The 24,591-nt window shown below is 52.4% G+C and overlaps 1 protein-coding gene across 1 annotated transcript; it reads right to left on the reverse strand.

The window, feature by feature from the left end:
* Positions 1 to 1,202: 1,202 nt before the first annotated feature.
* On the reverse strand, positions 1,203 to 24,130 carry DSTYK (dual serine/threonine and tyrosine protein kinase). Its single transcript, XM_050326909.1, has 13 exons — positions 23,885 to 24,130; positions 17,760 to 18,145; positions 11,968 to 12,613; positions 9,660 to 9,934; positions 9,199 to 9,282; positions 7,746 to 7,922; positions 7,356 to 7,485; positions 6,966 to 7,122; positions 6,039 to 6,171; positions 5,590 to 5,703; positions 5,024 to 5,138; positions 4,056 to 4,190; positions 1,203 to 2,657 (listed from the first exon to the last, which is right to left on the reverse strand). Exons 1-13 carry the CDS (start codon positions 24,114 to 24,116, stop codon positions 2,470 to 2,472), a joined length of 2,772 nt encoding a protein of 923 aa, XP_050182866.1. The 5' UTR covers positions 24,117 to 24,130; the 3' UTR covers positions 1,203 to 2,469.
* Between the last annotated feature and the right edge of the window lie 461 nt (positions 24,131 to 24,591).

Here is a 24,591-nt window from a genome sequence, read left to right on the forward strand (position 1 = left end):
CCCAAAGCTCATCCATCCCCTGCCACGGGCAGGGACTCCGCCCAGGTTGCTCCGAGCCCCGCCCAGCCCGGGGCGCTCCCAGGGTGGGAGGCGCAGGGAGGGAAGGGGCGTCCGATTTAGGAGAAATAATCAAATAAATCAAAATAAACCCCAGCTCTTTGTGCCACTCCTTCTAAGGTGAAATGCCTGGAGTAGCCACGATCCCAGCGCTGCAGCAGCAGCCCCTGCTGCGTGTCCATGGACCTGGGCACGGCTTTGGCACTGCCCAGGGAGAGAGTTTAAATAGTTTTTAACATTATAACACTAAAATGGTGCAAATAAAGGCTCTGGGAGGAGAGCTCAGCTCAGCTCACTGCACAAGGCCCAGGCAGAGGGGGTCGGTATCACTTCTCCTTTGAATTGATTGATTCCAGTAATTATCCTTGATTTTCTTGCTCTAACGGGGGAAAATGCTCCTTTTAGAGATGAAATCTCTCAGAACAAGAGAAAATAATAACAATGCACAGAAGGAGCTGCACTGAGTTTGGGAAAACCTGCAGATCTCCAACCTCCCACATCCCCAAACCTCCCAAAAATGGGGGAAAAAAAAAAAAAAAAAAAAAAAAAGAGATCAAGGAAGCACCAACCAACCCTAAAAAGGCATCAGGGAAGCGTCAGGAAAAGCTCTACACGACATTTCTGGAATTGCAGATACAGAGATTGCAGTTTTATTCATACTTTTATTATTTACACCAACCCCCCCCCCTCCCCAGTCCTTGCAAGGACTGAGCTCGACCCTCCCCGGGTTTCAATCAGGTTTAGGAGCCCCAGGCCCAGGGTTAATACTGTTAGTGGGGGCCTGGGAGTGCCCTGGGAAACGGGAATTCTCCTTTGGAAAAGTAGTGTAGTGCTTGGCACTGCCAGCTGGAGCAGCTGGGTCTGCACAGAACCTCCCTGGAATTCCAGCAGAGGGGCTGGATCCACACAAACCCACCCTGAAATTCCAGCACAGACATTTGGACCTGCACAGAACCTCCCTGGAATTCCAGCACACAGCTTGTCTCCACCCCAAAATCCCCTTGGGAATGCCAGCACAGCCCACGAAATGCCCACAAGGTGCACAAAAGTAAAAAAACAAAAAGAAAACACCAAAAAAAAAACACCAAAAAAAGGGGGAAAGAAAAAAAATAGAAGAAAAAAATGTCTTTTTTTTTTTTTCTCTATAAAAAAAGCACAGGAACTCATTTATTGCACAGAGAAAGGGAGGGTCAACCCAAACCCATGCCCCAGGCTGCAGATTTGTTCAGGCTGTGCCCCAGGCAGAGCAGCAGCTGGAACAGCCCCAGAGGGAAAGCCCAGCTGGGCAGATGGAGCTGTTGGAAAAGGAAGGACCTGGTGGGGTTTTTTTAGTTGTTGTTTTGGTTTTTTTTTTCTCCAATCACACCCCCCACTTAAAAAAAAAAAAAAAAAGAAAAAAAAAAGCTGAAGAAACCTCAGTTTTAAAAAGGTGGCAGAGTTGGCACAGTTTAAAACTGTCATTACACCTTTCCTGCTAATTGAGCCACACCCCCCTCCCCAGTTTTTAATTAAAATGACTTGGCAATTCTTCCCCCCTGGGCAGCCCTGGGGTGGGATGGCTTTGGTGCAGCACTGCAAGATGTAACCTCTGAGCACTCCTACGTTTCACAGGAAGGCTGGGAAAGAAAGGGCAGTAAGAAGCATTTAAATGACCAGAAAAAAAAAAAAAGAGCTTTTTTTTTTTTCTCCTTTTTTTTTCTTGTAACAGGAGTCAGAGGTGAAGGGCACATCAAGGATAAATAGCTTATAAAGGTGTGCAGGGGAGCTGCAGATCCCCCCTAGTAAAACATGGAAGCTTTGCTCCTGTCAATGTAAACATCTCAAGTGTTGCAGAAACTCCTACAGATGCTTCTAAAACACTTCTAGCCTAGATTTTGTTTGTTTTTTTTTGCTTTCTCCTTCCTCTCCAAGCACTCTGGAATCAGTGCCAGCGACGAGAGGCTGGGATGGATCCGTGTGGCCCCCACAGTCCACTGGAATAGCTTTTTTCCTTTAGTGGGCACACAGACAAACACAAACACACACACACAGCGCTCTGCTTGGCTGGCTTGGTGGTGTGGGATTGGCAAAGAGGGGGGGAAAAAAAAAAAAAAAGGAAATAATGACTCCCTTTTGAGTTCAAGGGCGTGGGGTTTTTTTCTCTGCCTCGTTCGCACAATTCCACGGTGGAAGCTGCAGTGGGATAAGCTGGCACCGCTGGGGTGGACTGGGATTGCTCTGGATGCTCCTCAGCGTGGGAACAGCCCCGAGGGTCTCACCTCTCCGAGCAATCTCCTGGCTGCTGGTCCCTGTGCCACCCAGGCTGGGCACAGAGCTCCGCCTGGAGAAGCCTCCTGCAGAGTTTGGGTGGCGGGGGGGGAAAGTAGAATTCCCCCCCTCCCCACAATTCCAAAATCCTTCTGTGCCTCCTCCTCAGGTCGAGTCATCCAAGCCTTTATTGGGGTGCTCGGAGCTGGACTTGCAGAGCCTGTCCATGATGCCCTGCAGCATGGGCTGGACGATCCCCAGGAGAGGGCGCTGGGAGGAGTCCCCATCCCAGCAGGCTTCCATCAGCTGCCAGCACTCCTCGTCGAACACCGGGAGGCGCTCCGGCCGCACTCCTGGAGGAGGAAAAGGTGGCTGAGGCATCACCGAGGCTCCTCAGATCGTGGGCACTGCCAGAGGACGGGCAGCACATGGAGCCATGGAATCACAGCCCGGTTTGGGTGGGAAAGGAACCTTAAAGTTCACCCAGTGCCACCCCCTGCCACAGGCAGGAACACCTCCCACTAGCCCAGCTTGCTCCAAGTTTATCCAGCCTGGCCTTGGACACTTCCAGGGATGGGGCAGCCACAGCCAGGGCCTCCCCACCCTCCCAGGGAACAATTTCTCCCCAATATCCCACCCAACCCTGGCCTCTGGCAGTTTAAAACCATCGCCCCTTGTCCTCTGCCCACACAAAAAGTCCCTCTCCCTCCTTTTTTAAGCCCCTTTTAGGCTTTAAGGTCTCCCTGGAGCCTTCTCTCCTCCAGGCTGACCCCCCCCCAGCTCTCCCAGCACATTTAGTTTCACCAGGAGCCTCCTCTCTGCAACTATTTGGGAGCAAAATGAATTCTAAGGAAACAGGTCCCCCCCCAGCCACCCACCTGCACATTCCAGTGCCTTTGGGAGCCAGTTCAACGTGGGAATGAGCAGCAAGTGCAGCCTCCTGGCCAGATGGGAGACTCACTCATCTGAGTTAATCTTTTTCACATGAGAAGGGGAGAGTTTGCAGGGACAGGAACTGAGGGATGAGGGTAAAACATCCTGATCCCAGGACACAGCACGAAGGGTTGGGCTGCCAGCAAAACCCAGCACTCACTGAACCCCCAGGCAGGCACAGGAGTGAGTCTGTATTTTGGGGAACACCTGTCCCAGTGCTCCTCTCCACACCCAGCTCCCTCAGCAAGGCTGCACATGGAGCAGCTGGATGTACAGAAACCTCCAGGAACTGCAAGGGATTAAACATTCCTCAGGGGATCAGGCCTGGCTGGCTCTGGGGGCTGGGTTACATCACCAGGGTTGTGCTGCTCCGTGGGTTAAGGGTGTGCAGGCACAGCTCCTGTGGTGATGGAGAAGAGCTGCTTAACCAAAAGCCCCTTTTTTATCCTGCTCATTTTAGGTCAACTTTCAGTGGAATCTCTAAGGTGAACGAGTGAATGTTACTCTTTAGAGTGTCCCAAAAACATCCTGGCCTGGATCAGGAAGAGTGTCCAGCAGGAGCAGGGCAGGGATTGTCCCCCTGTGCTGGCACTGCTGGAACCTCAAATCCTGTGTGCAGTTCTGGTCACTCAGTTCAGGAGGGACATTGGGGGGCTGGAGCATGTGTAGGGAAGGGAACGGGGCTGGGGAAGGGTCTGGAGCACCAGGAGAGCTGAGGGAGCTGGGGGGGCTCAGCCTGGAGAAAAGGAGGCTCAGGGGGGACCTTCTGGCTCTGTGACTCCCTGACAGGAGGGGGGAGCCAGAGCAAGCCTCTGTACCTCTCCTGACGTTGTTCCACAGGTGATCTTTGCTTGCACATCTCTCAAAAGCCTCTGGTAACTTCACGTGGCCCGAGCAGATGTACCAGAAGAGAATCCCAAAGGCGTAAACATCCACTGAGTTATCGTACTTCCCTGGGACAAAAGCACATCTGATCAGCAGGACAATCATCCCCCTCGCCACTGCAGGCTGAGGACTCATCTAGTGCCCAACTTCTTCAGGTTTAAACCACAGCTTCACTGCCACAAGGCAAGAGTGGGGGGGAAGGAACACAGCAGCAGTCACAGCCAAAGGTAAAGGAGAAAAGTTAAGATTTTCCAGTTCTCAGGTTTTTACACTTAATCTTCACCCACTTAATCAGCCAAGACTGAGCACCCCAGGTGCCCCAGGGCTAAGCCAGTGCTCAGGTCTAAGCTCAAGGCCCAGCCCATGGCCAGGAGAATTTCACTGTTAATAAGAACCACCTGAATAACATTAAATAACACTCTAAATTAAACACAAACAGGGTTGACCCAATTTGATTTCAATCTTGCCCAAGCAGGGGCAGCTCTGACAAGACCACAGGGATTCTGGTAAGTGAGGTAAGAACCTCTAAGTGCTACTGGAAGGCTCAGGAAAACTCTCAGAGAGCCCCTGGGCCAGAGGCCCAATGCAGAGTGAATTCAAACACTCCACAGGATGGAAATTCCTTACAGGAGATCCTTCCTGAAGATCTGCCTATGAAAGCCGATTATTCCCAGCTTCCTAATAACCAGGAATTTAACTTTCCAACTGCAGAAGTATTAACCACTTCAGCAAAGCTTATCAATCCCACAGTTCTCTTTCAAGACTGACACAAAACAACACCCAGCATCCACTGGAAGCAGGTCACCTGGGGCTTGTCCTCTCATCCCTTTCCCCTCATCGTGTCCCTCACAATTCCAGGCAAGAGCAGGAGGCCAGCAGTGGGTTCAGTGGGGGGACATACCTGTGAAGAGCTCAGGAGCCATGTGAATGGGTGTGCCCACAATGCTGCCAGACATCATGGCCTCTGGTTTGCAGAACCCCAAGTCAGTGATTTTGGCTCGATTCTTTTTGTCCAGCTGCAGGAGAATCCACACAGAGGCAGCTGATAACCACGCTGCTCGGTCCCAGGGCTGCCTTTCAACAACACCAGGGTTCTAAAACTGTTTACACTGGGGAGGGTTTGGGCACTTGTTCTTAATGAGCTGCTCTGATTGATTGCCTGGCTGCTCTTGGACACTCCCCTTGCAGAGCTCAGTGCCAGGACATGCCTCCACCTGTCTCCTCCATCAAGGGTGTGGCTGGCATTTAAGAGAAGCAGGAACTGGAAATCCCACTTGGAGCTCAAGCTGCCTACACTGCAGAGGAGTCACTGCACTGCTCCCTCTGCCCCGGGCCTGGTGCCAGAAGAGGACTGAGGGAAACCTCCACTGCCAGGCCAGCTTATTCCTTCACTTAAGCTTCTCCCTCCCACTAAGGAGGCCTTGTAAGCCTCCAGGATCAGCCAGGTGATGCCAGAGTGCTCCTTACCAAGACATTTTTCAGCTTGATGTCCCTGTGCACCAGCCCCTGGCTGTGCAGGTACCGGATCCCTTCCACCACGTCCAAGGCAATCTGCAACCGTGTCTCCAGTTCCAGCCCAGCCTGAGGAACAAAACACACACACATTTCACTCCTGCAAGTCCAGCTCACTTTCCCTCATTCTTATTTACCAAACCCAAGCAATTCCAGCTTTGTCTTACAGACCAATATATAAAGATTTAGATGTGTAGTGTTTTTTTTAATTAGACAATCCCAGAACAGTTTGGGTGGAAAGGGAATTTAAAGCTCATCCAGTTCCACCTCCCACCATAGGCAGGGATGCCTTCCATGAGCCCAGGCTGCTCCAAGCCCTGTCCAACCTGGCCTTGGGCACTCCCAGGGATGGGGCATGGATGTTTAAACTCTGTTTAACACACACAGCCCCAGGCTGTTGGTACCTTTAGCCCCGTGTAGAGGTCCCTGTGCAGCCGCTCCATGATCAGCAGCACAGCGATGCTGGAGCCTCCTCCATAGCCATAATCTATCACGGATCCATGGAGGTGCACGAGCCTCTCATGTGTCTGCAGGGACCTGGGGGAGGTTCAGCACAGAAAACTGGTCATTTTTATCCCCTTCAGCCCAGGCCAAGCCTCCCCTCCTAAAGAGAACATGCCCAGGAGCTGCAGCTTTAGCACAGCAATAAGGTCCTGGGCAGGAAAAATTCACAGTTCAGAGCACCACAAGAATATCCAGCTGTCTGAGCCAATTAAACTCAAAAAAAGCCCTATTAAAGGTTATAGTTCCAAAAAAACCCTGTACTATTTCAGCTGTCTGTGCTGAAGCACCTGCCTGCAGCTGTTTACTGAAAACAAGCTGCTTTCTGCACTGCAGAGCCATCATCTTCCTTTGTGGATTCAGACAGGTTGGGAAGGGAGGGATGATTCAACACCAAAAATCAGGGGAGAAGAACTGTTTGCTGTAATAGTCTATTAATTCTAATTTACTCCTGCAAAACAGCAGGAACTTGAAGAGCACAGACCCCAGGGAACCAGCTGGAGGCAGGGAGGAGGATATTTGCCTCTGTGCACCCTCTGTGCCTGTTACACCTGGCAGTGGCACTGGCCAGGAGTCCTGGCAAGGTCAGGAATGGCAGCTTGGCATTCCATGGGGTCAAGTCACTGACTCCAGAATAAAACTAGAGGGAATCAGGCCCTGCCTGTGCAATTCCAGTGCCTGCAGCACAACTGGAGGTGGCACTCAGGGCTCTGGTCTGGGGGACAAGGTGGGGATGGGGCACAGGCTGGACTCTGATCTTGGGAAGCCTTTTCCCAGCCTAAATGACTGTGACATTGAGGAGAAGGAGGAAAAGCCCTCGGGATACACACCTCATATAGTGAAACTCAAGTGCAAGGTCGTTCCAGTGCTTCTCATCTGGGGGAACAACAGATTTGAGGGCGCAGGGGAAGTGCCCCCCCCAGCTGTCACACAGGTACACCACTCCGTACTGCCCTCGGCCCAGCTCCCGGCCCAGCTTGGGTTTGCCTGCAAGGCACAACAGCCAGGCACACTCAGACACCACAGCACGGGGGGTCAGGCACTAAAACACACGGATTTCTCCAGCACATTCCCAGCCTGGCAGCCCAGAGCCCGCCACGGGCCGGCAGCAGCACCCAGGGAACTGGGGATGTGCCAGTGGGAAGTGGAACACCCCTCCCACTCCTCCCCACCCACGGGGCTGCCTCAGGAGGAGGGGGAGGGTAACACAGGGTGCTCACCGTGCAGCAGCACGTCCTGCAGGGATCTGCTCTCCAGGGACAGCCGGGCGAGCCGGGGAGCGTGGTCCTTCCGCACCTTCAGCCACAGGTCCTCCGTCCTCTCCAGCCTGCCAGAGTGGCCATCCTCCAGCTGCAGGAGACACCACACACACACTGTCACCCTGCTGCTGCTCTGGAGCCACACTGGAACGAGGCTGAGGGGGCCCTGAATGCCCAGTTTAAAAAATAAGAGCTGGTGTCAGAGCTCTCACCCCAGCTCTGCCACCTCTCCCCACAGAACGGCTGCACTCACTGCACCAGCTGCTCCTGCAGCTACTCCTGCAGTTCAAACTCCTCTCCCCAAATGGCACAGCCCAAAACAAACCCTGCTGAACAGCTGCCCACGCTCACCTGCCGCAGAGAAGCTGCAAAGGCCTCGTGGGAGCTGTTGAGCCTGGTCCTGAACTGGCTGCAGATGCTCTTGGCCAGCTTGGAGGCGCTGAGGCTCTCGATGGCATCCTGGGCCACCTTCCTCTTCCAGTCGCTGGTGATGGCAGGGGGGCTGACCCACGTGATCCGCTGGATTATCTGGGAAAACGGGACACAAAGCTCAGGCACCGGCACAAAAAAACACCCAGGGACAGTGGATTTGCTCAGACACCTTGTAATGACATGGTCACCTGCACACAGATCTGGGCTACATAATTACCTTGGAGTAACTGCTAATTACTGACAGAGGGTGGGGAGGCCCTGGTACAGACTGCCCAGAGAAGCTGTGGCTGCCTCTGGATCCCTGGAAGTGTCCAAGGCCAGGCTGGATAAACTTGGAGCAGCCTGGGCCAGTGGAAGGTGTCCCTGCACGTGGCCAATGATGGCAGTGGGTGGGCTTTAAGGTCCCTTTCCCACCCAAACCATTCCAGGATTCCATGGTTCTAACCCAGAGGCACTGGTCCCAACACTGTGGTACATCCCAATAAGATGGTCTGATTGGTCTGAGCAGCTGCTCAGTTCATTCCTACAACCCAAGCACCCCTTCCCAGCTGACCAGGAAGGGCTCCAACAGCCACCAGCTGGAAAACCACACGGCTGTGGTGCAGCTTCTGGGCTGAGGGAAGTGGCAGCACGAGCAGGAGCCCAGGGAATCAGGGAGAGAGAGGTTCCCAAAGGGGCAAAATCGACAGGGAAGCTTCTTTTTTGCTGGGCAATCCCGGGGGTTGGAATGCACCACTTCCCATAATTCCCGGGGGATTCAACTGCCCTGCCCCACCCTCTATTGGAGGCCACAGAAATCCAGGGGCTGCACAGCCAGGCTGGATCCCTCTGCCAGGCTGAAGGTTTGTCTGCACTGCACCTCTCTGGGATAGAGTGGTGCTCCCCTCACCCACCCAAGGAATCTCAGGAGGGAGAAGGCAGTAAATGTCAGCAGCAGCTCAGAGCAGGGATTTCACCACCATCAGTGGCTTAACAGACAGAAATTTAACATAAAAACCAGAGCAAATCTGGACTGCTCTGGGGGGAGAAGAGTGAATTGACCTAAATCAAGATACACTGCAAAACAAGCAAACAAAAACCCACAGGGAACCCACAAACCCAAATAAACAACACTACTCCAAACAGTCACGAGTTTCAAAAGGCCCTTCAGGCCTTGGCTCAAGAAAACACTCAGGAGGTCTTTGCTTTACATGAAGTATTGGAATCATGGAATCTCAGACTGGTTTGGGTTGGGAGGGACCTTAAAGCCCATCTTGTACCACCCCCAGGGACACCTTCCACCAGCCCAGGTTGCTCCAAGCCCTCTCCAACCTGGCCTTGGACACTTTCAGGGATGGAAATCCTCAGGAATAACTGCTGGAGGTGCCCATACCTGTTTGATCTGTTCCCACAGCATCCTGGTCACTGTTGAGCCAGAGTGGAAGGTGACTTCCACGTGATAAGCTGCATTTAGGATCTGGAAAGCAGGAAAAGATGTAAGTCTGGGAAACTTTGCAAGCCATAAACTTTGCTAGACCCCCTGAAAATGAAAATAGAACTGTGCTCTGTGGTATAACCCATGAATCACTTGGTTAATTCATTAACTGCATTGAGCTCAGAGGTGTTTCTAGGCTGTAATCTCGTTATTATATAAAGATTTAGGAAAATTAAGTGTTAGGCCCTTAAGTGACTGTTCCCCAGTTTCGGCACCTCCCTTAATGACCCCAAACCCCACCCATTCCAGAGCTGTGTCCCTCTGATTTCCCTGGGCATCTCCACCTCCCCCCACCCTCCCTGGCTCAGGAGAAAGCCAGTGATAAGAACTCTCTGAAGAGCCACCCCAGCCACGGGTACCTGTTTGAGATAATTGCTTGTGATGTGCACAGAACCGTCCTTGGGCTTCTCCAGACTCCTCACTGGATGTACTGACACCTCCCAGGACTCCTCCAGGCTCTTGAGGCACCTCTCCAGAGTCCCCACAAAGCTCTCCCTCAGATAGTCCACTGAGCTGATTAACTTGTTGGCAACTGCTTGGTTTAACCGGGAAATAATCAGTTCCTGGATCTGCTTAATGCAGCACTTGATGTCCTTGGAGCTGACGGGCTCCCCGTTCTCAGGGATGATGATATCTGCACACAGGAAGGGCAAGAGACACCCTTGGTGGTCACAGGGTGGTAACAACGACTCCTGAGAGCTGCTCTGAACACCCAGAGCAGAAGCTTCTGCTCCAAAAGCCTTTTTTTTTCCCCCTCCCTCCACCTTCAGAGGTTCCTTCCTTTAGACAAAGCTGTATTTCTGTCCAGTGCAGCCCAGGAAGTTCTTCCAGGCACTGCTGGATGTTGGATGGCCAGAGGGAAGGGATGGAACAGCCACATCAGGGACAAGGCATTTTTTTCCTGGTGCCTTGGAAAGGTCCATCACCACCTGGTATTTTCAAGCCAGCACTGAGCAATTCCTGCCCTGTAACCACTCCAAAATACTCCTGTTCCTCCCAGGAGCTGCAAACCTCGTCCCTGGATTTTGGCCAACGTCAGCCCAGTCCACTTAAAAAAAAGGCAGGGATCGGCAGATGGCATCAGCTCCTCAAAACAACACCTCCCTTTCCTTCAGGGGAGCACTCCAAGAGCTGAGAGCCAACAAGATGCCCCAAGTGGTGTGTGTGTTGGGCAAATAAATGTGCCCAAGGATTTCCTGTAGGTGGTTTATTGTGCTGCCCCTGAACACGCTCCTGGCACGAGCAGAATCCTGAGCTCAGGCACTGCAGGGCTCCAAGGCTGGGAAGGGTGGGACACGTGGAATTATGGCCTGTCCATGCAACAATTCCAGAATTAACTCACCATACAGTTAAGCACAGGCTTGTTTGCAGGGGTTTTCAGCATGCAAAGAGGCTCTGCAGCCACAGCTCCTCTGGGCAACCTGTGCCAGGGCCTCCCCACCCTCACAGGGAAGGGATTTCTTCCTCATATCCCATCTAACCTGCCCTCTGCCAGTTTGAAGCCACTGCCCCTTGTCATCCTTTCTCCTCCTTGTCCCAGGAAATAACACTCCAGTTTGGAACCTGAAGCTCCTCAAGACGAAATGATGTGTCTGGAGTTTGGGCCTCTCTCGACCCTCAGGCAAGCCCTCCGTTCTCCAAAGCTGATTTCTAACCCAAAAGCCCCCGAGTTGTTCCTGATTTTGCTTTAAGAAGACAAATCTTTCCCCACCATCCCACTGAAGTGCATTCCCTTGGAACACAAGTGATTGTTACAGCAAAGCTCTGGCAAGCAGAGAAACAGAGCCGTGGAGCACCAACCCACGAACCTTCCCTGCGCTGCCTCTGCCAGACCACACTCCCACAGCCAGAATTTGGGGGGCCTCTCGCCCTTCACAGCTTACACACCATCCCCTGGCCTTCCAGCTCAGAGCTCCTGCAGTTCTGCTACTGGAAGAGGTGGTGAGAACTCTCACATTTCCCCAAAACACACTCCATGCCAAGCCTTGCAAGCACAGTATGTTGTGTTGATTTTCTTTTTTTCAAAAGAAGACTTTCCCTACCCAGAAGGATTTCGTTTTGGGAAGGGTCTAAACCCAAGAGTCTTATGCAAAACTCTCTCAAAGAGACCGAGCAGAAAGCACCAACTGAAGCCTTCACTGCTGACACTGAAATGGCTTTTTTTTCCTTAGGGCAGATTTATTCCCAAATCTCAACGCAGCCACTGAGGCAACGTGGACAGAGTTGTTCAGTTCTTCATGGAGCAGGGAATTAAAGAAGTGAAATACCTTAAACCCAGAGCAGTGCAGGAAGGTCTGGGGGGGGAAAGTCTGATTCAGAAGAAACCTGCTCAGGCCTCTCATTTAAGGGTGGTGCTTTTCACCCAACAGATACTACTGAAAAAATCAACTCTTTGTGCATTTTGGTATATCCTGAATGTCTGAACATTGTGAATCTTTCTGCATTTTGGATATTCTGAATACCTGAATCTTTGTGCATTTTGGATATTCTGAATACCTGAATCTTTGTGCATTCAGAACATTCTGAACCTCTGTGTGTTTGGCACGTTCTGAATGTCTCCAACTCTCTTGTCCAGACCACCATCCCCCCATCCCTTGCAGAAGGCAAATACCACTCTCCCCCCTCCTTTCAAGCCCCCAACCCCTGCATTCCCAGCGGTGCAGTCACCTTTGAACTCCATGCTGGCAGCGTCCTCCAGCAGCTCCTCCTTCATGTTGCCCAGCGTCTCCACGATCATGTCCTTCATCTCCTCCTGCTTGCGGTTGGCGATGCCCATGAGGGACTCGTAGAGCTCGTTCTCCTTCCTGCGGGTGTACTCCAGCCTCTTGGGGGTGATCTGCAGGTCCCTCTGCATGTCGAAGGCCTGGTTGATGAAGATGTTGAGGCAGCGGCAGTGCAGCTCGTTCAGGCTCGTGGCCGCCTCCACCAGGTGTTTCTGCAGCACCTGCCTGGAGAAGGTGCTCAGCAGCCGCAGCTTCTCCAGCTGCTCCACCAGCATGCTCTGGGCGTCCCCGCAGCTGCAGTGGTTGGAGCTCAGGTACTGCAGGTCCAGCAGCTGGCAGTGCAGGGAGGACTTCTCGACATCGGTTTTGCGGGGGGAGATCAGCTCGGCCCCGGCCTCGGGCACGCGGAAGAAGAAAATGGGCAGCGAGAACTTCTCCTTGATGGTTCTCAGCTCGGCCTGGTCCGAGGGGGACAGCTGGGCCTCGCTGATGGCGAAGGTCACCACGGGCAGCACCTGGTTCACAAACTCCCCCAGGGTGTCCTCCGCTGGCTGGAACCCCCGGCACGGCGCCACCACCACGTCCACCTCCTGAGGGCAAACACCGGCACGTCTGAGCGAGTCCTCGCACGCAGCAGCGCGGCACAACCCAAACCAGAGCCACTCAAAACCCCTCAGGGAAGTCCTGGAGTCTCAGCCACAGCACCACCCGCGAGGCTGATCCCACAGGGATGCCCCCACACGGGGCTCAGCACCCGCTGACTCCAAAGCTCTTGTTTTGGACCAGGTGCCTTTGAGTTTTAGCCTGGTTGAGAATAAAACTTCCTCCAAGTGTCCCAGGACCACAGAACAACTGGAATTCTTCATCTTGTACCTGCCCCATTTTGCAGCAGCCTCCCCTGCTGATGTCTCCCAGACATCCATGCTGCCAGATTCCCATGAGTAGGAAGCACTACCCAAGCCACTACTGCCAAGAAAAAGGCAGCACAACAACCTGAGTTCCCAGCCAGGAGAACAGATGGCTGTGACAGGCTTGGTTGTGGCTTTCTTTAAATCCAACTCAAAGCTAAGGGATGGATTTTGTTTTAGTTGTTTTCTTATTGCACAGTTCTGCTGCTGTGACAGCACTTCTTACCAACCCTACTGCAAAGGGCCAGTTTGGAACCTGCTTCCTTCCCTTCCAAGGAAGATGGGAATCCCCTTTGGACGTGCAAGAGCAGTGTTAGAATTCCATACATCACTACTAAAACAAGGAAAGAAAGGCTCTGGACTGAAGAGACAATTTCAAGTACCATCCTTGGCTCACAACAGAGGGTGATAATTAACAATCCCTCAATCATTTTTCCTGACCACCCTTAAGAGCTCTCAGGAAGCCACTCCTGCCCCCAAACCTGGCTGGGGCACAGGAGCTGAGCAGAAGGGGATGTGCAGGGCTGCAACATCCCCCAGGAGCTGACTCACAGCAGCCACTGTAAACAAAGGAGGAAGCCAGAGCTGTCTCCAGGAGACGAGGAGAAAACCAACACACAGCACCCACCACCCCAAGCCACAGGGCCTGCTGCTCCCACAGAACCCCTCAACCTTGGCCAGAGAGGAAATATTTCTTGCCCACCCCTTGTTTTGGTTGGTTTCCCCTTCCCCAAAACATCCTAGAGATGTTTCAGCACCATCCCTGCAGCCCCACTGGAGGATTCCCGTGGGGAATACCTGTGACTCACCCTGGATTCCTACAGCTTTGCAGCTGGTCAGGCTGCTCAGAAACACTCCTCACTGCTCCCAAGGAACCTCAGCCCTGTTCTCCTGCACTAAAAAGGGCCCTTATAAAACACCAGAGCTTCCCACTTGGCCACCTGAAGGTCAGGAGGGCAAACACTGGGAGTTAAAGCTCTGCCACTTGAAATGGGGCACTGAGGTGCTGCAGACACCAGCACAGAGAACAGGAATGAAAATCAAGGGTCAAGCAGACCTGGACCTCCACTAAGCCAAGTGGAGCCTCTGCTGAATGCACCCAGGGACCACTGAACTGTGCCAGTTTACTAAACCAAGAGATAACTCCTCCTTTCCAAAGCACTTTAAAGCATTTCTTTGCTCCATCCCCAGAGGGCCTTGTCCTACTTTTCCCGGGCTCGGGGCAGTTTAATCACTGTTTGCTCAGCTAACTGAGGGGCTGAAAACCAACCCAATTTAGTCCCATCTTTACCCAAACTCCTCCTGTGACTGAAGGCCAGCCTTTTTCTGCACCCATTTGATATTTTGCCTCCCAAGAACAGCTTGTGACTCACTCAAGTCTGACAGTCACTGCATTTATTACACATGGGAGCTCATTTCATGCCTCCCTATTAATCTGAGGAACATTTATACCCCCAGATCCTACTTAGAATCTTTTTATTTTCTGCTGTTGTTTTACACACACTTCCCCCACCCAATTTTTCTGAAAACTTGCCAGTTTGTTCTGTTTCCATAGGGATCTGAGGCACCAGTAACAGAGAGAATCCCCTGCAAGAGAAGTGATCGACACCACACTCTGCTGTCCTGTACAGAACTTGGATTTTAACCTCATTTTGGGGGGGGGGAGAAAATTTCATTTTACCTTTGCTGGAAGGGCCAAAAAAAAACAACTCAGCCAACACGAAGCTTTTCTGTGTCAACACTACAAAACTGCATGCACTCCTTTAAAAATATTCCTCTACCTTCCTATAAACCGAAATAGGCTTGGATACAGAGATTAAAAACACTCTCAGGCAGGAGATCAGAGCACATTCCTCCAGGTTTTAAGCAGGATGGCCATAAATTATCACCCAGCAGGTACTTAAGCACATCCTCGGCCACTCGTAAGAGCCAGGGATTCCTGTGCCCTGAATCATTCCTGCAGCACCTGAGGAAACACAACAAACCCAAATCAAGCCAGCTCTCCTTCTCCATTCATTTCCCAGCTCTGCCACAGCAGATGAACCTTTTTCTGTCCCTGCAAACCTTCCTTAAAGCTTCACAGCCCGAGATTCCAAGTCCCACAAAACAGGAGAACAGCAGGAAAAAAAAAAAAGGGAACTTTTTAAGCCCATCCAGAGCGAAACCACCCCTCGAGAGGAGCCCATTTCAGCTCCCTGGGCACAACTGATAAAGATTTAGGGAAAGAGCCAACTGTTTGCTCCCACTGTAAATCTAATAATCTGTCTGGCTAAGTGGATTATTCCCCATGACCCACATGAATTCCTGTGCACAGAGATCCCCAAGGAATAGAGCAGCTTTGCCACAGGGTTTTTGTTTTGTTTTTTTTCCAAGCCCTGATATTTGACGTTTAAAAATAACCAAGTTCACCTAGCCAGTAGCACAAGGTTCTCACAGCAGCAGCCATTCCATGTAAATGAAAGTTTTGGCTCCTTCCTTCCCCCCCTTCTCCTGTGAGGCAGGTTTGGATTAAGACACAGAAAATCAAGGATGGTGCCATCCTGGGTATCAGGCTGGAGAAAAACCCCTCAGGGTGCTCCAGTGGCAGTTTGATATTAAACCCAGGAATATTCCACACTTGTTTTGATTTACTTCCAAATAAAAAAAGTAGTTTGGTTTATTTGGATATTGTTAACTTACAAGTAATTTAGTCTTTCTTTACTGGAATAGTGTTTAATGTTCAAATAATAACAAAGTGTTTTTAAATATCTAAAAGGGGAGGTTATGAAATACAAAAAAAAAAAACAGATGAAAATGTGGGGATTTCAGGGAACAGATGGGGTAAAATTCAGATTGCTTTCCCTCTCCCTCTGTCCAAAAATGTGCTGAGCTCCTCCAAGTTCTTTGGGCAAACCTAAACCCTTAAGATCAGAGCTGGATATCCTGTTAACATCCTGGATGTAACCGTAATTAGAGTCAAGAGTTTTGTTCCACAAGAAAAGAAGAAGCAGAAGTTCCTTCAGAGCTGTTCTGCAGACATGAGATTTTTTGGACAGTGTCCAGAAACCTCCTCCATTGTGGCTGTGGATGGAAATTCCACTGGTTACAGGAGCCCTGTCCATGACAGGCAGATATTTACTCAAACTTCACTGCCTGGCCTAGACTGAGCAGGGCTGGAGAACTCACATTAGTTGGAAAAGGGGCATAAAACAGGTCTCAGTAGGAGGCCAAACTCTAGGATTTACCAGGAATTTACCAGGGAGCTGTCCCCCAGCCCCATCACCTGGACAATTAATCAGGATCTCCTATCAGGCTTTAAAAAAAAAAAAAAAAAAAGTCTGTCTGTCCTTCAGGCCCTTCAATGCACATCAGGAATCCTTTGAATCCATCTGAGGCTGATTCACCCTCCCTTCTCCTTCCACTGGAAGAGCTTTTTTATTCCACCAACCCTTTTCAATTTAATCTGAGTAGCTGTTTTCATCTCCATGTCCTAAATATCCCCGAGGGCAGACAGAGGGATCTTTGTGCCTCCCAGGAGAAGCTGAGGGAGGGCTGCAGAGCTGGCCCAGGGAACAACCTAAGCAAGGCACAGACAGGGACAGCTCCAGAGCCTTTTATGCCCAGCAAGGCAGGAGTTTGGAGGCAGAAGACCCAGAACAGGCATTTCCTCTGCAGCACCAGCAGCTCTTTGGGGGAAGGAGGGGAGGCCTCACACAAAAACGTGGCTCTTCTGGCCTTGCAAAGTCACTGCAACAGCACTGAGCTCCTTGGGACAGGCTTAAACTCAGCCACAGACAGGGGCTGGAACATGGATTTCCAACTGGGTCTTCATTTGCTGCTCAATTACCATCATGTCTCAATTCTTACACACAGAAGAAAACCCCCTGTTATTTTATTGTTTAGTTCGGAAGTTCATGCTCTTACTCGTGTGACAACAGATCATATTCTTTGTTCTGAAATGATTTATCTTTAAAAATTAATCATCTATTCCAGACATTCAACATCAGGGCCAGGTTGGACAGGGCTTGGATCAACCTGGGATAGTGGGAGGTGTCCCTGCCCATGGCAGGGGATGGGACTGGATGAGCTTTGAGGTCCCTCCCAACCCAAACCATTCCATGATTTTAGGAATCTGCCAACCACAATGCTCCAGCATTATTACACTGCTCTAACAAAGGCTCAACACATCACATTAAATGCAATGAAAAAGCTGTGAAACACAACCCTTAGAGATGTTTGTAAGCTCCAAACCACAACACTCCCCAACAGGAACATAAACAGACAAGAGAAAGGAAAGTCACAAAGCAAGACCCGACCGGTGTTAGACCCAGCACTGGGATCAACTCCCACCTTCTTGCTCTCAGCACCTGCAGTTTCCAGAGACAGCACAGAGATGCAAAAAGGCTGTCCTCTCCCAAAGGGTGGAATTAAGAGGCTTTTTGCTGACAATAAGCTCTTCAGGGCAGAGATGGAGTCCACAGCCTTGTATGAGAGCTGCTGGCTGCCACGAGACAGCAGAGCCAACTCTGAAGGACTTTGGGACTGAGGCAAATTTTAGGAGACGCTTGGAGTTCTAAGCTTGGATGGAAACACGAGAAAGGAATGATAATGCCAAAAGTTGGACTTGATCTCAGAGATCTTTTCCAACCTAATGGATTCTGTGACTCAGCACTGAACCAAAGGCACATGAGCACAGACACTGACGTCCAGTTACAACCCTAACACCAGCCTCCAGCTTCTCTTCAATTAACAGGACCCCTCTGACTGAGAGCTGGCCCCATTTGCTCCATCAGGGACTGCAAGAGTGGATTTCCCCGGGGAAGGGGGCAGGGACAGCACCCCCGCCTACCTTGAGCAGCGAGTAGGGCAGCGTGACCTCCAGCTCGGCGATGCGCTGGGCAGGGTCCTCGGGGTCCCCCTGGATCTCCAGGTCCTCCTCGGGGATGGTGTCCCAGTGGCCCCTGTGAGCTGCCAGCACGTGCACCAGCTCGTACTGCTGGGGCAGGGCCAGGCTCACGCGGGTCCGGCTGCCGTGCGTGAAGCGGACGCGCCGCCTCTTGCACCTCTCCTCGTTGCTGATCTTGGTGGTGGGGAGCAGCTTCTCCCCCAGCAGGATGTTGAGCAGCTGGCACTTGGCACTGCAGTTCTGGCCCAGGATCAGCAGGCAGGGGTGCCAGCTCACGGAGCGCTGCAGATGCTCCTCCTCGTGCCGGGGGAAGGAGATGAAGTTCTGCCCTGGAAGCGGGGACGGGCTCAGTTAGGAGGGGTTGGAGGGACAAGCTCAGGCACTGCTGCCCCACAGCCCACCCAGAAACCCACAGAGCACCAGGGATCCATCTCAGTGACTCAGCACTCCTGCTGCACCACCAGCAGGTTCGTTCCCACAAAGCCACTGGAGCAGTTTGTCACTGTTCTTCTCCCCCCAGCACGTGGCACAGGGTGGGATTTTGGGGACCTGGATTAGCCCTGTGGGTCCCTTCCAACTCAGGGTATTCCATGATGTTATTCCACTGGAAAGAGTCCACGCTCAGCTCTTCAGCAGGTTAGAGGGGGACTCATGGATGGCCCAAAAAGTCAAGCTAAAACAGTTGTCAAGGTCAAACCAAGCAAAGGTTTAATCCTGCCTGGGGCTGGAACAGTGTTTGCCCTGGATCAGGAGCTCCAGGAGGCCCAGTGGGTCACTAAGGCCAACTCTTCCCAAGTTTTTATGGCTCGGCTGTACAGAACATTCCTGTCCCATATCAGAAATAAATTCAGTCAGCTCTGAATCAGTGACAGTTCCACCCACACTTCAAAACATCAGACACTTCACATCTACCAAATCCCAGGAGTGCCACTGCACAAGCCTGCTGACCAAAATCTAGGAATATTGACATTAAAGCAGCAAACCCTCCGTTCTGGCCTCAGGGAAAGGCATTCCTGCAAAATTATCTCTGTACATCAGGCAGACAGGACCGAGGTTGCTGAGGCACAGCAGGAGAAGGAACAGCCCCTGCCAGCAGTTCCCTACAACCAACAGCCACAGCACCTCCAGGAAGTGCCCCACTTCCAGCAGCTGGGGAGGGAAGACACTCTGCTAAGAGCCAGAAGGTTCTGGAGCAGCCCAAAACACAGCAACAGCTTCACCCCCTGGAGGCACCGCCAGCAAACACCCTTCCCAACCTGCCCAGCTGAACCAAACAGGCACAGTTGGACAGGCTGGCGTTTTAAGAACAGCACTTAAGCTGCAAAAGGAAATTACTCAACATCTGTATCTTCTCCCGAGCAGGACTCCCTGTAATCACCCTCCTTACTCATCTGCCAGCTGAAACCCCGGCTGCAGCATCACGGGCTAAGAATTCCAAGCTCAGAGGGATGGAACAACTCCCTGCAGTAATTCAGGCTCAGGACTGGGTTTAGCTTCTCTGTTCTCTCACAAAACCCAAACAGAGCTTTGCCCACAACTCAGCCTTGAGCAGCTTTGTGTCCCCCAGTGCAATGGAATCACTCTGGTAGAACAAAAAACGTGGACAAACCAACCAGTCCCTCGTGTGCTGCGCTTCAGGAACACAGAACAGCTGCTGCTGCAGCACAGCCAGGGCTGGGTCATGGTCCAGACCTGGGGGCACCAAGAATGAAACGGTAAATGGAGGCACCAGGCCCCAAAACCCGCCAGGTTTTAAACCTGACACCAATTTCAAACCACCACGACTGCCCTGACTGGGGGCAAACTGGCAAGAGCAGCAGTTTAAAGAGAGAATTCCCTCCAACACAGCAACTGGGGTTTGACAGGGAAGGTCCTGTTTCACCAGGGCTATTAAAATTCTTCTAATGAGTCATGTTCTGGCAGCCAAAATTGTTTCAGCATCTCCAAGCCCCAAGAAAACAAGATACTCCCGTGTACCAAGATACTCCTGGACACTACAAACCAAATTGAAGAGAGCACACCACACATTCTGGTCCTTACTGACACCACTCCACTCCTCTGGTTTAATTAAAGTCCAGTTTGGAGCAGCACCACATGTAGTTCTTTGTGTCTTACACCAGTTTAAGGCTTCTTCAACATCTTGCCCAAAATCTGCTTTTCCTTCAAATCTTCCATCTGAAAATAGACTGTTGGAGGAGTTTTCCCACCACAACACTAAGGTGGCTCAGCAAACCCCTCTCCTGCACCTCTGCCCCCACAAAACCCTGACTGCTGACCCCCAAAAGCCGAGTTTGGGAAAGGCTAAGAGAGAAATCACTCCTTGAAGTGGGACTGGCTCTTCTAACTGTTCCTTAAACAAGCCTTTCAAGATCCACAGCCTGGCAGAGCAGCCACATCAAGTGACCAGAGGGCCAGAGCTGCCCAGGAGCTCACACAAAGATAAGGATCTGCAAAAACCCACAAGTAGCACATTTCAGCCTTCATCTACAGGATAAAGAATTTCTTTGATCTGGTAACATTTATTGAACCTTCTGCTGCAATCCAGACTCTCGCCCTTCAGCTACCAGGCATGAAAAAGAAGCAATTCAGGAAGGGCTGCAGAGGCAGAGCCTTCCCTGCAGAGGCTTTTGAAGAGCAGAGAGCAGGCAGAGCTCCCCCTCCCCACTCCAGGCAGGCTTTGTGAGTACTGACTGATGGAAAATGATTGAAACGCAGCAGCCTCACTGAAATTATTGAGGCACACGTGGATATAAAAATGGAATCACAGACTGGTTTGGGGGGGAAGGGACCCTAAAGATGACATCCCACCCCCTGCCATGGGCAGGGACACCTTCCACTAGGCCAGGCTGCTTCAGCAGCACCACCCAGGCCATGGCAGAGGTTGTGTTTGTCCATCACTGGGTATTTTCCCAGCACAAAGGAGGTCCAGAACCTGCAGGGATACCCCTGAGCAGCTCCTGTTCGTGACAGGACTCCTGCCAAGGGCTGGAGCTGGTGCTGCATCCTGGATCCATGAAGTGTAATCACTGGCAGACATGTGATGAACACTTCAAAACACTTCCAGGGCTCGGGGGAGTCCTGGAGCGCGTGGATCCCGGGGGATGAAAGGAGGCCTGTCCAAGAACAAGGACGTCTCTCACCAAGGCTCAGCTCAAAACTCAGCCAAACACTTGGCAGGAGAGGCTGAGGTTGGATTTATGGAATCCATAGAAGCCCCAAAGCATTGACTCATCCCTTTGCCAGGGATCCTCTGCCAGCATCACTTGTGTTTCTCTTCCATGTTCAACGCTGCATGAGGAGAACCTAAATATGGCCAGACCCTCTCACTGCAAAACACTGAGGGTTTTCAGAGAAATCCTCCCCTTTCTGTGCTGCTGGTCGTGACCTGCAGGAGGTTTTGTCCACCACAAGACTCATGTCAAGCACAGTTCCATCAACTGAGGTGCCCCAGGCCAGGTTGGAGCCACCTGGGACAGTGGAAAATGTCCCTGCCCACGGCATGGGGTGGGATGGGATGAGCTTCAAGGTCCTTCCCAAACCAAATCATTTTGGGATTCCACGATTCCCCAGTGATCTCCCACTTATTGCAAGCACAGAACAAAGAAAAGAAGCCCAATTAGCAGAAAGCAGGGCTGAGGGAGTTTTTTTCTTGGTATCTTCACCTATTTTAGGAAAACCTGCTGCCAAGTCCCCAACTCAGGGTTTGCTTTTGCAGAAAACAAACCATTTACAAGCACCAAGAGCCAAAAGCTGCCAGACCTGAAGCTGCAGGGATCGTCCCAGCACTCGAACAAATCACTCTTAGGATGCCAATTCACGGCAAGGCGGCCCCAGAGAACAGACAGGATTTTGTTGGCTCCTTCAGAAGGGCAGACAGAGCAAACCAGACTTGCCTTTCCCTCATAACCAGTAGCTGGGAGGCGAATTATTCCTTCCCTTGGTGGAGTTCCCTTCTCCCACTGTGAGGAGCGAGCTCTGCTGCTGCCCCCACGCTTTGGTCAGCGCCAGTCACTTGCTGATGGATTTGGCTGTCACCCTCCTGAGTGGGATGGGAAAGGACTGATTTCTCCCCAAAGTGCCAGCCCAGGCTGACCCAGCTCACCCCAGGGGCCACTCCTGAGCAGATACTCAGCCCTGGCTGTGGGCAGAGTAACCCAGGCTGGGCTTTGGCTGTTGATCCAGAGGGCACCACTTCCCTTTCCAGGCTGTTCCACGGGTTTTTCAGGTGCCTCAAAAGCAAACCCTTCGCTTTGTTTTGTTTCCAAGACATCTGCATTTACTTTCACAGTTTATTTTCCACTCCAGCCCTGGGCAGTGTGTCCTGTCCACTCCACTCCCCAGTTCTCCCCCTGTGTTTCACAAAAAGCCTGCAGAACAATTTGGGCCAGAATTCCTCTCACTTGGATACCACCTGAAGGGCAAAAAGTGGTTCTGAAATCAGTCAGAACTGTGCTCTTTAAACCCTCTGACACCTAAAAAACTCCCCATGTTACACAGGGAAAAAAAAACTTCATTACCAGCCACTACAATTCAGAGAACACCAGGAATGTAAAATGCAATTAAAACTGCACAGAAACAAGGAGCTCTTGTTGTTATAAATATAACTAATTATTATTATTAATATAATAAAGATTCTCCATCAACCACCTGGGGGTTATTCAGGCACAAAGTTAATAAGCAATGCCAAAGCTCTGGGTTTTGGGCAAAGGCTTGTGACTTTCCAGAGCTTTAAAAAAAAAATAATAATCATTAATTCATAGTTATTTTATAGTTGTGTCCATTAATTTACCGAGTCCTGCTCGTCATCCTCTCCCTGTTCCCACACTCCCCTCAACTCCCACCACAACCTCCCACCCTCTAACCCAGAGCAGGTTTATTCACTTGATCACCAGTCCACCAGTTTGAAAATAAAACTTAAATCCATAGTTTGCAGAGCCAGACAACCTCTGCAGCCTGAAATCCCGAGCCAGGAGCCCACACTGTCATCACTGTCAGCACAACCAAGCCCTGATGCAGGGCCAGTAAAGTCACACCGGGTCAAAGCAGGGATTTGAATAAAAAAAAAAAAAAAGAAGGTTGTGAGCGCTCTGGGTTAGAAACAAGAGGCAGGAAATCTGTTGGAATCTGTACCTATGTCAGGAACACTGAATTAGTGATGCCCCCCAGATGGGGAAAGTGAACTCCCAACCAGCCAGACCCAACCCAGGGGGGTTGTTTTTGTTGGTTTTTTGGGTTTTTTTAATAGACAGGAGATCCCAACACTTCCATTTCCAAACCACAACCGTGAGGGTGAGACGAGCAGGGGGACAAGTGGCCAACAGAGATGACTCACGAAGCCGTTTGGAAATGAATGAAGAAGATCTTTATAAAAGGATTTCACGTCACGCCAAAGTCCCCTCTCACAAGACAGTCTTATGGAAAGACGGGAGCCCTGCACGTGGCAGGAGAGCTCCCACCCGCAGCTCTGTTTGTCAACAGCAGCACAAATGCCCGGGGAGCTGCTGAAGAGACCCCAGTGTTCCCACGGGACCCCCCGGGGAACAGCGACCCCTCATCCCACCCGCCCCCTCCTCCTGACACCCCGGCAAAGGGGAGCCGAAAAACCGGGAGAGGGAAGAAGGGAATATCCTGAGCTGGAAGGGACCCACAGGGATCAGCGAATTCCAGCTCCTGGCCCTGCATGGACACCCCAACAATTCCACCCTGTCCAAACCCTCCTGCAGCTCTGGCAGCCTCGGGGCTGTGCCCACTGCCCTGGGGAGCCTGGGCAGTGCCCACCACCCTCTGAAGAACCTTTTCCTAACACCCACCGAAACCACTGCTCCCTACCCCCCACCAACCCTCCCACAGCCCCAAGCTCTCCACAGGCACCCCCAGCCCCCGACACCCCATCAGAGACCCCGCAGCCCCATAAACGGAGCCCTTCACTCCTCACCGCCTTTCACCTGCCCCCCAACTCTCGCAAACCATCCCTGCAGCCCCCTCGCCCCAGGAACCCTCCGTTCACCCCCAGAACCGCCCCCTTGCCCACCCCGATCCCCACCCCGGCCCCTCCTGTCCCCTCTCACCGCCGGGCGCGGGGCCGTCCCCGGGCCCCTCATCCCCGTCCCCTGCGCGGGGAGCGTCGCCGGCGGCCTCCGGGGCGAAGGGGCGTCCCTGGGAGAGCTGCACGTCGCGGAAGAAGCGCCTGGTCTCGCGCAGGTTGTGCTGCAGCCGCGCCAGGTGCCGGTTGTAGTGGCCGAAGGAGCGGCAGAGCTCCCGCACGGCCCCGGCCCGGCCCGGGCCCCCCTCGCCCTCCATGTCCTCCGGGTCCGCCCCGGTATCCCCTCCCCGCCGCGCCGCGCGCTCGGCCCCGGCCAGGGCTGCCGCCCCTCTTTTTTTTTTTTCCTTCTCCCAGGGAGGGAACCTCCCCGGGAGGTTCTCCCGACCCCCTCCCGCCCGCCCCTCCCGCCTCCCCGACCCCCGCCTCCTTCTGCTCGTCGCGCCGAGGGGCAGCGGCTCCGCCAGGCGCGCTGCGTGTGCGCGGAACCTTTATTGGCGCGCCGCGGGGCAAAGGGGGAGGAGGCCAGAGAGGACGCCGAGCGCGGGGCACGCCGGGAGATGGAGTTCGCGCCGCTCTAAGTGTAATTTATGTACTCTGCGCGCGGGGCACGCCGGGAGTTGTAGTCCGTCCCGCCGCGAAGCCTCGTGGGAACTGTAGTCCCGCGAAGAGGCGCCGCCGCCGACCTATCTCCGAGGCCTCCGCCCACCCCCGGGGGAGGGGGGGGGCGAGAAA

The sequence above is a fragment of the Myiozetetes cayanensis genome, unplaced genomic scaffold, assembly GCF_022539395.1.
Source record: "Myiozetetes cayanensis isolate MyiCay16 unplaced genomic scaffold, myiCay2020 scf32, whole genome shotgun sequence".
NCBI lineage: Eukaryota > Metazoa > Chordata > Aves > Passeriformes > Tyrannidae > Myiozetetes > Myiozetetes cayanensis.

Coding starts and splice junctions, on each gene's coding strand:
- DSTYK (XM_050326909.1), bottom strand. CDS start 24,116: ATGGAGGGCGAGGGGGGCCCGGGCCGGGCCGGGGCCGTGCGGGAGCTC. Junction 7,123..7,355: donor GCAGGACGTGCTGCTGCACG/GTGAGCACCCTG, acceptor TGTGCCTTGCAG/GCAAACCCAAGCTGGGCCGG. Junction 4,191..5,023: donor GGCTCCTGAGCTCTTCACAG/GTATGTCCCCCC, acceptor CTTTTGTCCCAG/GGAAGTACGATAACTCAGTG.